Source organism: Hydra vulgaris, chromosome 12, assembly GCF_038396675.1.
Source record: "Hydra vulgaris chromosome 12, alternate assembly HydraT2T_AEP".
Classification (NCBI taxonomy): Eukaryota; Metazoa; Cnidaria; class Hydrozoa; order Anthoathecata; family Hydridae; genus Hydra; species Hydra vulgaris.
In genome coordinates this window covers 51,230,645-51,245,000 of record NC_088931.1, presented here as the reverse complement: position 1 = coordinate 51,245,000, position 14,356 = coordinate 51,230,645, and the positions used below count along the sequence as shown (strand labels likewise).

At 28.8% G+C, this 14,356-nt stretch overlaps 1 protein-coding gene across 1 annotated transcript in view; it reads right to left on the bottom strand.

Annotated features, from left to right (window-relative positions):
- Window positions 1–14,356, bottom strand: part of LOC105844513 (uncharacterized) — a 154,326-nt gene that overhangs the window by 9,526 nt on the left and 130,444 nt on the right. Inside the window, exon 41 of the mRNA XM_065813630.1 lies at window positions 10,737–11,033. Coding sequence (XP_065669702.1) covers window positions 10,737–11,033 — 297 coding nt within the window. The remainder of the gene's footprint in view (window positions 1–10,736; window positions 11,034–14,356) is intronic.

Genomic DNA, 14,356 nt, shown 5'->3' with positions numbered 1-14,356 from the left:
TATCTAAATTACTTTAATTGTATAAATTTCTTTACTGATTAAAATTTTTTTTTACAAAAACCAAAACAACTGTTAATAATTGCCATCGTTATGGTAATCACAATGTGATAAACCAATTAACACAATATAACAAAATAGCTTAATTTATTAAACATAAAGCACTACAATAAAGTAGATGTACCACAAAAAACATCAAAAACATTAATTATAATAGGGGAGTGTGCGCATATTTACTTAAAGAAAGAGTATAAAAATATATCAGCGTTAAATAAAATAGAAAATTATGTAGTATACCAGATTCTCGTCAGGAAATGGATATAGTATTGACCCTTATAAGGATTCAATACTCTGGTATATGACGTTTCAAATGTTTTAATGCTCATTCCTAGAAACTCTCCACAGGATATCATCCTCAAAACAAGCAAGTAAAACCCACTTCTATGTTGTCAAAGCCTTCTTATGTTGCAACATTTGATAGGGCATACAACTGTAAAGCCAAACACCCTAACTCTCTCCCTTTTAAAAAGATACGTGCTGATATACTTTTAAGAAAGTTAGTAGAACTTATTGCGCAGGAGATAGTCTTAAGGATCTAAATCTAAAAATTGATACCAAACGGCCTAGTAAGTGCTGAATACTTATTTTGTACTTATATTAACTAATAAAAATTAAAAAACATATTAATAAAAATAAAAATAAAAAATGAACATGCAACTTACCATATCTTGATTGCAAAAAGTTTGTGATTTTAAAAAGTTTGTGATACTTGCAAAAAAAATTTGTGATACTAAAAGTTTGTGATACTTGCAAGAAATTTGTGATACTAAAGTGGACTGTTTGTGCAACGCGAATGAGCAGATAATTAAAACACATGTAAAAGTGTACCACAATGCTCTATGACGCATGTTGCAGTAACACGGTGAAAAGCAGAAACAATAGAAAATATGCTCTTTAAGTCAAATTTCAACAGATGTATATGCGATTGGTAAATAAAAGTGCAAATCAATTGGTAGATAAAAGTGCAAAATGATTGGTTGATGAAAATGATGTGGTTAAAGTGCATTTTAAAGGGTAAGTAGAAAGTTCCAGAAAACAGTCAGCAAAAATTAGATACTTTTGAAACAGTGTAAACAGTGTATTATTAGTGTAAACTGACCACCATAATGAAACAGAGAAAAAACAAAGTTATGCACCCATCTGTCTCTTAGGTCCCTGACGCACAACAAAATACATTAAAGAGAGCTCCCTTGGTAAATAAATTTAAGTCCACAAACTGCAAGGTTTAAATTTAAATTGGGTAAAATTAGTTTCAAACAGCCTGAACTATCATTTGTTTGTCCCAATGTTTTAGCAATTGTTTTTAGCAATGTACAGTACACTAAAAAATGCGCGAATCTACACGAACAACCTAATCAACTAAGCAATAGGGCAATAATTATTTGAAGATATTTAGCCACACAAATAATAAATTCAAGCTGGGTATTAAATTAAGCATTTTTTATTCAAATTTTTCTACTATTTTAAAATGTCATTAAAATCCTCGTTCAGAAATGTTTCAACATTTTCTGACAAAAACACTTGTGTTTTATTCACTTCTGTCGTCGTATCTTCTTGTATCATCTGTTCTTTCTCTTTTACTTTCTCTATTTCTTTTTTGGCTTTTTTTGTAATTTCCTCATCTTGTAGAAAAGGCTGCCATGGATACTCTAATTTCTCTTTCTTTATCAATTTGTTTGACCGGTGTGCAGAGTGCTACAGTTGATAAGCCGATTGATTGATTAAGCTTTCCTAAAGTTTGAGCTAGGTCTTCTTCTTTTACTTTTTATTTTAGGAATTAAGATGGGGCCGTTGTCCTTAGTACAACCAATGGCTACCAAGATTTTTTTAGGGGTGTTCTACAGAAAAATTGAAAATAAATGTTTTATATATTTTGTAATAATAGAAGCATTAATTATAGAAGCATAATATTAGTGATCACAAATTATTATTATTATTTCAATTTCATTTATATACAACTCGCCTTTTTTTTTTTTTTAGAAAATTTTCTAACTTTTCTGTAATTATCAGGATGTTCTTCATGTGGTTGATCGTGTAACTTCCAACGCTATGCTGTTGGTTGGGTTCTCTTTCAACTCATCATAGGTGTTTTTATCTTGAAGCATTAACAGTACTTTTTTCTCATATTCTATGTAATCTATGATGCATGTTCCTCCTCCTTTGCCAGTTATTTTAATTACTATGTTGTTATCCTTGCTTAGATTGTCCATCGCGTTGTATTCTGCTTTTGTCATGTTATAATCATTATCTATCTTTTGAGTGGCCAAGATTCTGTTGGTTTCTTTATCAATTATCATGAAGAATCTCTTAAGTTTTTCATTTTTATCAGTTGGTGGTGTCCAATTGGGATTAGGTCTTGTAAACAGATGTTTTAAATTACCCTTTGTATCATTATCTTTCTGGTTCCTTTTCTGCTGCTCGAAGAACATTTTACAATACACTCTTCTTTTGAATTTTAAGACTTCCCTAAGATATTTTTCATGTCTTTGATTTTGAGGTTTTGTAATCCACTTCAGTCCTCTTTCTAGGACATCCATTTCAGAATTGGTCAATGGTTGTTTCGACAGATTTGTAATAGATTTATCAAGCATACCTCTTTTTGTCTCAAATATAGATTTTTTTAAAAGGCGTTTATATTCATTGTTTAGCTTTCCTGACCAGTGAAGTACAAAAAGTTGTCTAAAGGAGAATATGCATGGTTGCCTCTGTGTGTCATTAGCAATGTATAGCTTCTTTGTGCTAGTGCAATGAGGGAACTAAACAAAACACGTTGTTTTTCTTTAGAGATTTTATAAGGATAACATTACAGAAATGAGAATATTCCAGCGAAGTCATCTTGAGAGATGAGGGAGGGGGGGGTATATAAAGTTTCATATAAGTGCTCACAAATTAATATTATATCATTATCATATTGTGATGTGTCTATTATTATGATGATTAAGAATTCACCAGGGCAATTATTAACAAAGATGGCACTAGACGAGGGTAAAGAATGGTCTTATGGAAGGTTATGTACTTGCTTTATACCTATTTTGTATTTAAATTTTTATTCAATTTATACTGTAATTATATATATATATATACACACACACACATACACACATACATAAATATATACACATACACATATACATATATATATATATATATATATATATATATATATATATATATATTTATATATATATATATATACATATATACATACATACATATACATATATACATACACATACATAAAGATACACATACATACACACACACACACACACATATATATATATATATATATATATATATATATATATATATATATATATATATATATATATATATATATACATATACACATATACCCATCTAAACATACAAACATACATATACACACATACATACACACACACACACACACACATATATATATATATAGATACACATACAAACATACACGCATACATATATACATATATGGTTACATTCTAATATACATTTATATGCGATTTAAAATTACAAGGTTTTTATGTTATACGGCAGATATTTGTCTTTTATCAAACTGATATTTAATAAAAATACAACTGTTTATTCCAATAGTGTTTTATATATATCCTATATTTGATCTACTTAATAACTTATAACTTGATTAATATGATTTAGAATTAAATTACCTAACATGTTTTAGTGTAAAGATTTAGTGTTATAATTTGTTTTATACAAAATATAGACTTAATTTAACTTATTTAAAGATGTAGGTAACTGTAAGGGAAGCTTATGATTTTAACTTATGACTTATAATTTTGCATTCAATCTCACTTTCCATCATTATGGGAAACGGTTTTCTGAGCAGCGGTATGGTTCATATCAAAACGAACTACCATAATGATAAAGCAATCAATGAAGTAGTGAATCAGGCCTAAAGATTTTTCTTTAAAAACTTTCTTAGAAGGTTGGTATAAGTCAGTACAACTCAAACCATGCAGATTGTGATTTAGATAAGTAAGATGAAAGAATTAATTAGGACAAACCAATCAGTCGGATTACCCGAAACATCTACAATTTGTTGACCTATTGGTAAAAAGTTCTTATTGCAAACACTGTACAAAAACAACCAGATTAGCAGAAAAGTGTCTGAGTGCACAAAGAAATAAGTAATCACAAAAACAGTTAAAAATAAAATCAATGCATTATAAATGTGTCTATGCATCTAATACAATTATGAGGAATTAAATATAGGTCAATCTAGTATTACTCATGCAGTTCGCATTCCAAGCATTGTTGGTAATAGCTGTATAAACCACTTAAAACGAATTGTTCAGTCGGATTACCCGAAACATCATCAATTCGTTGACCTGTAGGTGAGAGGTTCTTACTGCTAACATTCCACGCAGCCAAGAGATCAGTAGAACAGCATTTAAGAGTACACCTGAATGGATATCCAAAGCCACAGTAAAGGAGACACACAAAATTTTTTACAAATGTATCAATGCAACTAGTATTATTCTTAGCAGGTTGGTATGAGTCAATACAACTCAAACCATGCAGATCGTGATTTAGGTAAGTAGGGTAAAAGATTAAAAAACCAATTAGGACGAACCGATCAGTCGGATTACCCGGAACATCTACAGTTCATTGACCTATTGGTGAATGGTTCTTGTTGCAAACACCCCACATAAACAACCAGATCAGCATGAAAGTGTATTAGTGTGCAAAGAAGTAAATATTTATCAAAGCAGTTATAGACACTAAACGCATTACAAATGTGTCTATGCATTTAATTCAATTATGAGGAATTGAGTAGTACTACACATGCAGATCAGTAGAAAAGTGTCTGAGTGCACAAAGAAATGAATATCCACAAAAACAGTAAAAGACATATAATGTATAACAGACGTGTATAGGCATCTATTACAATTATAAAGAATTGAGATAGGTCTATCTAGTATTACTCATGCAGTTCGTGATCTAAGCATTGTTGGTGATAGCTGTAAAAACCACTTAAAATGAGTTGTTCAGTCGGATTACCCGGAACATCTTCAACTCGTTGACCTGTTGGTGAGAGGTTTTTACTGCTACCATTACACACAGCCAAGAGATCAGTAAAACAGCATTTAAGAGTACACCTGAATGAATATCCAAAGCCGCATTAAAGGAGACAGACAAAATTTTTACAAATGTATTAATGCATTTAGTGTTATTCTTAGCAGGTTGGTATAAGTCAGTACAAGTCAAACCATACATGTACAACTCAAACCATGCATAGGTAAATCTAGTACTACTCATGCAGTTCGTGATCCTAGCATATTAGGTGATAGCTGTATAAACCACTTAAAACGAATTGTTCAATCGGATTACCCGGAACATCTTCAATTCGTTGACCTGTAGGTGAGAGGTTCTTACTGCTAACAATCCACACAGCCAAGAGATCAGTAGAACAGCATCCAAGAGCACACCCGCATGAAATCCATAGCCCCAGCAAGAGAGACACAAAAAGTTTTATAAATGTGACTAGTATTATTCTGAGCTGATTGGTTCATGTCAGTACAACTCTAATCATGCAGATTGTGAACCCGGTATGTTAGATGAAAGCTCATAGAACATATTAGAACAAACCAATCAGTTGGATTACCTAGAACATTTACAATTCGTTGACCTATTGGTGAAAAGTTCTTTTCGCAAACACCTCACACAAACAACCAGATCAGCATAAAAGTGTCTGACTGCACAAAGAAACAAATATCCACGAAAACAGTAAAAGACATTTTTAAATTACAGTTGTGTCTATGTATATAATACAGTTATGAGGAATTGGATATAAGTCAATCTAGTACTACTCATGCAGTTCGCGATCCAGGCATAGTAGGTGATAGCTGTATAAAGGACTTTAAACGAATTGTTCAGTCGGAGAACCCAGAACATCTTCAGTTCGTTAACCTGTAGGTGAGAGATTCTTACTGCTAACATCCCACAACGCAAAAAGATCAGTAGAAAAGCATTAAAGAGTACACCCGAATGAAATCCATAGCCCCAGCAAGAGAGACAAAAAGTTTTACAAATATGACTAGTATTATTCTGAGCTGATTGGTTCATGTCCCTACAACTCTAATCATGCAGATTGTGAACCCGGTATGTTAGGTGAAAGCTTATAGAACATATTAGAACAAACCAATCAGTTGGATTACCTAGAACATTTACAATTCGTTGACCTATTGGTGAAAAGTTTTTATTGCAAACCCCTCACACAACACCCAGATCAGCAGGAAAGTGTATGAGTGTACAAAGAAATAAATATGTGTACATGGATCTGCTATTAATATGAGGAAGTGAGTATAGGTCTATCTAGTACTAATGATGCAGTTCGTGTTTCAGGCATAGTAGGTGATAGCTGTATAAACCACTTAAAACGAATTGTTCAGTCAGATTACCAGGAACATCTTCAATTCGTTGACCTGTAGGTCAGAAGTTATTACTGCTAACATCCCAGACAATCAAGTGATCAGCAGAATAGCATTTAAGACTTTTATATAAAGTTCGCAACTAGAGCAAGTAAGTCTAGTCACAAATGGAACACATTTAACTGTAAACGCTTTGGGTGAAAAAAGAAGTTATTGATTATATTCGAAAAAATGTATGTGTATTAGTTATATATGAATATTTTTTTTTTTTAAACATATGTTCATAGTTTTAACAGGAAATTAAGAGAAGAAAATGGGAACAGTATACCGTCTTACTACTAAATAAATGCATATTTATATTTTGTATGCATTTTGAAACCCAGTGAAAATTATGACAAAGTTCTATGTGTTTTGTGATTATTGACACTAGCAACCTAATTCGGTTCCTTGTTTCATATATAGTTTAAATGGCTTAATAGAGCGGTTTGTTTATGTTTAGTTTAAATTCAGTTTTTATGGTTTTGTTAACTTAACATACGCAAGTCAATCGGGAGATATAATTTTGGATCAAGAACAAACAAAGGAGGGGTTAATTAATTGATGTTTACAAAGGTAACAAAACGGTCTAAAGTTAATTGTGCCATGTAAAGTGTCGGAAAAAGTTGTTGCCCAGCGTTACCGCCTTATCTCTTTCCTTGCGGTCGAGACAGTGAAATAGTAATAGTCCAAAAATTCTCCTGGAAACATTCATCATGCTCAATGGCTCACAAGAGCAAATCGTATTCTACACTTATACATTTCTACAGAAAAGCCAACAAAAGAACTTATTGACTTAGTTACAATAGTTATGCAATGCTATACACCAGGATGGTTCCAAATCGAATCAAATTATTTGGAAATCAATGGTGCTCAAAATTTTTGGTATTTTGGTATCAGAAAATAGATATGGCTACAAAAAACGTCACAAATGTGTAATAAACCTGTCGGAGTCCAGGAGAAAATAATGCCTAAACTTGATTGGAAAGCGCAATGGAAATAAGACATTTATGAAAATATACATTTTTTTGTAGCCTATAAAAATTATACATTCTATTTTTTTTATATTTCTAAAAGTTTTGCTTTTTTTGCTTACAAAAGGTAATATATATGAACAGAAAGCATTTTAAAGCTTATATCCTTTATAAACATCTTGAATCCCCTATTCTAATAAAATACCTATACAGTATTTTAGTAGAACATTTTTGCAGTATATCTAAATCATTACAGTTATATAAAATAAAATAAAACAATTATAAAATAGTTATATATAAAATTTTCTTATACCCCCCTTTTTCTTTAAAATGCTTAAAAATCAGATTTTGTATGCGACCTCTACGGAGGCTAGCACAGACCTAAAAATTGGTATACATCCTATACACATATATAGGAACCCCCCACAATATGCTGCTTCTTAAAAAAAATTTAACCCCCCCTAATGTGTATATATATATATATATATATATATATATATATATATATATATATATATATATATATATATATATATATATATATGTATAATTATAAATATATATATGTACAAGTAATAAATATATATATATATATATATATATATATATATATATATATATATATATATATATATATACGCATATATATATATATATATACGCATATATATGTATATATATATATATATATATATATATATATATATATATATATAAAAGAAAACGTTTTTTTAAATACATTTAGTTTATTTTTGGTGTAAGGCAATGCTGATTGCTATCATGTGCACAGACGCCGGTATCTCTACCCACAAAGAAGCTAGGGCAACTCTTTCATTAAATCAATTTAATGAAGACCACTCCACACCAAACTACTACTTTTAGAGCTTGTAAAAGGTTGTAAGTTACAACTTTAGTTAAACTTATTTATTATTTGTGACACCTGCTCTGTCAATAAAGGTTAGTAAAATTTATATTATTTATTTTTAAATGCATATGATTTAATAAATAATTATATTTTATTTTAGGTTGATCTTATAATGGTTCTGGTGGAATAATAGGGATTTTAAAGTCTCAGCTATTTAACCTATTCCTTATTTTAAAAGCAATGCACATATTTTTGAACTTGTTTTGAAAAAAATGTTAATATTCTACTTGCCAACACCAACAAGCAACGCCTGCTTTAACTGATTTTAAGTTTATAAAGAAACTAAAAGAAAAGTACCAACAATTAAAAGAATGTTCTGCATAAAATGTCTCATCCTCTTAATATAAAAACCTATAAAAAAAAGATAATTATAGGCTATTGGCTAGATTTACTTTAATTTTTTTTAACAGTTTGACAGTTTGGCGAAATTATTTTTCAATATCAATATGTATAGATTGTATATGCATTTTATTGTGTTTTTTTTCAGGTTATGCATTGTCTTTGATACCACTACTTTGATACAAATATTTTACCTAAACTGGAGCTGCCAACCAAGCTACCATCTTCTTATTAAGCAAGGTGGAATAGCAGAACAATTTACGTCTTACTAGAATATTTTATAATCCTTGAAGAAAAATCATCATTTTAAAAAATAGCAAGGTTTATTAGCTTTTTCTGGTCACCACATTGTTTAAAATGAAGGAGGAACCCAATTGGAAAAACCTGAAAAAAATCACATCAAGCCATATTCAAGCCCAAGAAACTTTGACTAGACATATTTTTGGAGTCCATGTCTTACAAAAAATGTGCATAGAACAAATGAGTTAGCTGAAAGAAGACTCTGAGCTATGGACATCTGATGTAAATAGGCTTAGTCTGATAATTCTATTTAGAAACATTTTTAACTAAAATGTTTATTAAAATGTTGAACCAAAAATAATTTAAATTTATAAATTTTTTTATATACATATACGTTTTATACTTTAAATGTTATCAGTCCTTAAAAAAACAAAAAAACATTTTGAATTTTTGTCTTATTTCCAAAAAGAAACATTTTTTTTTTACCTAATAAAATTTTAAAATATTTAATTATTTTTTAATAAGTTGTGTTTAGAATACAATTATTCATGATTTAGAGAAAGTTTCACATAATATTTAAAAAAAAAGTTATTATAGCATCACCCTAATAAACTTGCTTGGTTGTTATTAAGTTTTTCACACACACAAAAAAATAATGGTCAAATTTAAACTTTAAAACTTGAAACTTTTTTTAATTAAAAAAATGTCTCAACCAAAAACAACCAATATATTAACACATTTTTTTTCTCTTTTCTTTTCTTTTTGGAAAAGTACACAATAAACATTTTTAATGATTTTTTAAAGTTTTAATTTAGATTAAAGATTGATGATGAATAAAAGAAAAAAAATTTAGATAAAAAGAATACTACATGAGTTTAATTAACAAAAAAACAACTACTCAACCTCAAAAATTAGCTTTTAATTTACTTGAATGAAATGTATGGTATACAGGCTTAAAGTATTTAATATTACATTTTAAAAATAAATAGGTTTAAAAGTATTACATATTAGTATTTTTTCATAACAAAAATATATCTAAAAAAAAATATATACCATACATACCTAAGTATTTAAAATATAACCTAAAGAATTCATTGTTTATATCAAACGAATGGTTTTGTTTTATATAACCACTATATAAAAAATAAAAAAAACTGTTAAATTTACTTCAATACTTTTCGAAGGTTTTATTATTTTTGTTTCTAAGGTTTTACTTTTTTACTTTTTTATTTTATTTCTAACGTTTACAAACTAGTAGCACATAATTAACTTTTAGATTCAATTAAGTGTAATCTTTTAATTTTTTAAAAAAAGTGAAATAAAAATTCAAATTCTTTTATTTAAACACTTTTTTTTTCCTTCAAAGTACTTTTTTTCTTATGTGTAATATTGTTATAATCTAAAAAGACAAAATAATCTTTTAGATTCAAACGTATACTGAAAAAAAAAAAAAGGACCACTCCTTAATCTGTAGACTTTATGAATCTTATTTGGTTCTGTATTGTGCCTTATAATTAGATTTGATCTAGATATTATATGATGTTAGTTAAAAAGTGATGTTTATGTTAGTTAAAAAGTGATGTTTATGTGAGATGTCACTTATTCATTATTTAATTATTTTGCATGTAATCAGCTGTTCAAACTCATTCTTGCTGTTTCATAAACATAATTTATACATTTTAATGGATTGTAGTTTTAAATTGTACTGTATTTTTTAACATTTTACATAGCTTTAAAAATTTTTAGATTAAAAAATTTAATTTTAAAAACACTTACGAAAAGGTGATGTTTCAAAATTAAAAACTGCACTTGGCAAACCATTTCCAATACTTAAAGCAGTAAGCATGTATGCCTTATATTTATGAGATGTAATGAGATCGGGTACATATCCTGACAATTTATTTGAATCTAAACCTCTCCATTCCCATGTTGAGTTTGCAGAAGTAATGTCTTTGTAATAAACATACAACCATATGTCAGTTTTGTTAATACAAGGATCTCGCACCCATGATAACATCACAGTGCTTTTATCATAAGATGCAACTGATATATTGTAAGGTGGAGGGCACGATACTAAACAATATATTTAAAAAGTTTTTGTAAAGATTACTTAGTAAAACATGAAATTAATAAGCAATTTTTAAAATATTTCTTCGTAGAAGCTTATTTTATCATTTTATTTTTTAATCTAGCTTTCTGCATAAAAATTCTATTCCTAATAAAAAATGAATGAGCCTAAACTTGAGCTGATAATAATAATATAACATAATATAACCAATAACAACAATAAATATTATTATTGAAACAAATATTTTATTAGCATTTCAAACTTAAACTTTAAATTAAACTTGCTTTTAATGTGAGACTTGAGAGTTAACATAAAAAATTACTAAACCTAAAATGAAAAAATCACTAAATCTAAAATTAAGAAATTATCTATGGCTGTTATTTAAAAGTTCAAAAATTTGATTCAAAAATGAGTTTTTCAATTGATGATAAACTGTGCAGTTCAAATTTAAGTTTAATTAAGTGCAGATAACAACAATAGCTCATTTTTCAACTGATTTGAATATAGCATGATGCATTTCTGTAAATGTTAGGCTGACAAGACTTTATTAGAGGTGGCAATACTCTTGACATATAAATGCTTGCCTTTGCTTAAGGTAAGATTTCATTTTCAAAAGATGGCTCTGCTACTTGCTTTATTGTAACAGTTTTGAAAAACTTATGTTAAATGTGTTATGCATACTTCCAGTTAAAAATGATTTGGTATTTAGATTGAGCCACATTTGTGGTATGATTGTATGACTTCCACTGCATTCTTACAAAGTTATAAAAGAATTCAAATAATTTTAAAAACAATTTTACTATACTACATTTTAATAAGGAATTCAATGCCATTACCGATTCATGAGTGTTTGACATGGTACTCACTCCAGCCATTACACTAGAGTTAATGTCGAGAAAGAGTTGCAACACCTTTTGCATTAAAAAATATGAACAAAAGTGTATGCAAATATCTAATTTATCTAAACTTCAAATTATGTAATGTTAAAACATATCAAGTTTTACAGTTTTACTTTTACTTTAAAATTGATTTGCTGCAACATCTCCTTAATTTTGATTTATAGCATTTATTTACCGTTTTATAAAGCCTTTTGTTTATTAAATACTTTTAAAACTTTCATCTAACAATATGCCAATCACAGCATTCTGAAGTGGATTACCGTGGCTCAAATCCTTGCTTTTCAACTTTTTTTTCAATTTTACGAAATAAAAAATGAAGTTTGTATAGATATTTCAAGAAAGTTCAATAGATATTTTTATTTTTATAAATTTTTACTTTTATATAAAAATTACATTGTGGCAAAATCACATTATTTTTACCCAACTTAATAGTGGTTGCTTGCAGCCTTGTTGGGAGTGAATGAGAATTAAAAAATTATTTTTATTTTTTTATTCTCATTCACTCCCAACAAGGCTGCAAGCAACCACTATTAAGTTGGGAGTTACCAGAAAAAAAGAATAGACTTATAGAGCAAAGAAACGGTTGACAGAAGACATAAAAAATTAAAGGTTGTATGAGTTAGAAAAAACATGAAGATGGGAGAGAGTTACAAAGGGTTAAAATGCGGGGAAAAAAACTTGACAAATAAAAATTTTTGGAGCATGCGGAGACAGATACAGTAAAAGAATAAGACTTTGATGAATGACAAGTTAAACAAGAGGTTTAGTTGATGGAGCTATTGATAAAAGGAGTTGATGAAGATGATAGCTCCTTTGAGCAGCGATAATCCAAGCAATAATCAGAAGACATAAAGAAGAGGACTCAGCAAGGTTGCCATAGATTAATATTGAAATGTCGACAGTACTATGATAGTTGTTTGCAGTAAATAACTGAGTTTTGTTAGAGTTAAAATTTACAAGCCACTATGAGCCCCAATATGTTACATAAGTCTGCTCCCTGTTCTAAGCAATCAAAAAGAGAAGATTTTTGTCAAGACAGGAGTATAAAGTTGAGTCATCAGCAAAAAAGAGCTATTTTAAATGTAAGGTTGTCAGGAAGATCGCTTATGTAGATAAGAAACAAAACAGGACCAAGGATAAAACCTTGATGCATACCAGAAGTAACTGGAAATAAAAAAGAGTGTTGATATTTGAAGATGACTTTAACAAAGCGGTTAGAAAGTAACCATTTGATAATCTCAAAAATTTTCCCCAATACACCAAGACCAGCATGCCAAACTTTGTAGAGTAAACTTTGCAAAATATGTAGAGAACAATAGTTCTAGCTTTTCCGCCTCAGTCTAATGCACAGCAAAATCTTTTAATCACAGAAGTTAGCAAGCCAATCGTATTTATGTTTAGTATTTTGGTTTACTTTTGGCATAACTTAAATTTAAAGAGAACAATCAAGGAGGCACGATCAAAAACTTATGAGGAGATTCAAGAAGATCCAGCAATCATACTTAATACTTAATAAAGATACTTAAGTTATTAATGTGACTACCCGCTTAACACACATTAATAGGAAAAAGAGATTTTATGTTCTAACTTATTTTCTTTAAAATTAAAAAACAGGGGGAGGTTCCTAATAAGCTCCTGATGGTCTGGAAAAAATTTTAAAACTTAATAGAAACTTAATAAAGAAAAATAATTTATAAGTTTGTACCCATTTTTTTATGGAACTTTACAATAAGAAGTTATAAAGTATTAATTGCTCCAAACTAAAGCATTAACTGTTAATTCAAAACAAAGATTTGAAAGATTTATTTTCTATGACTAAATAGCGGTTTGTGCAATGACTACCGAAGCATTTAAAATTTTTCAAAGTATAATAATCTTATAAATTATTCTTTTATTCGTAACTTTAAAAGGTAGACAATTGTTTTTCTACCACTTACTAAAATATATTGAAGTAAGGTATAAGTATAAAAATAATCAGTGTATAATAGACTTACCAAGACCCATATTTTACGGGTCCGGAATGCTAGTATAATATTAATGCATCAGTTTTATTGAAAGTATTTCTAAAAAATCATAGATGTATTAGTTTTTCAAACGATAAAGGGTTTAAACAAGATATGTTGAACAGGTTTGACAAAAGTCTAGTGAAGTATAAAGAAAAATCTATATGAATTGCTACTTTTTAAGTTGGATTTAAACAATAAATGTCAAAAAAATATTTTCCTTTTATTATCTAGCACTTTATCTCTTTTAAGAGAAAAAACTAAATATGCTAACTAAATAGAAATACTCATACTGGCCTAAATATATACTATGGGTTTGAAGCCAACAGAAAGTTTGCATTTGTCATATATTTGTTTTATGTCACATTTTTGCTGCACTGGTATCAACAGTTAAACTGATTAACCAGATTCCTAGCAATTTTTCAT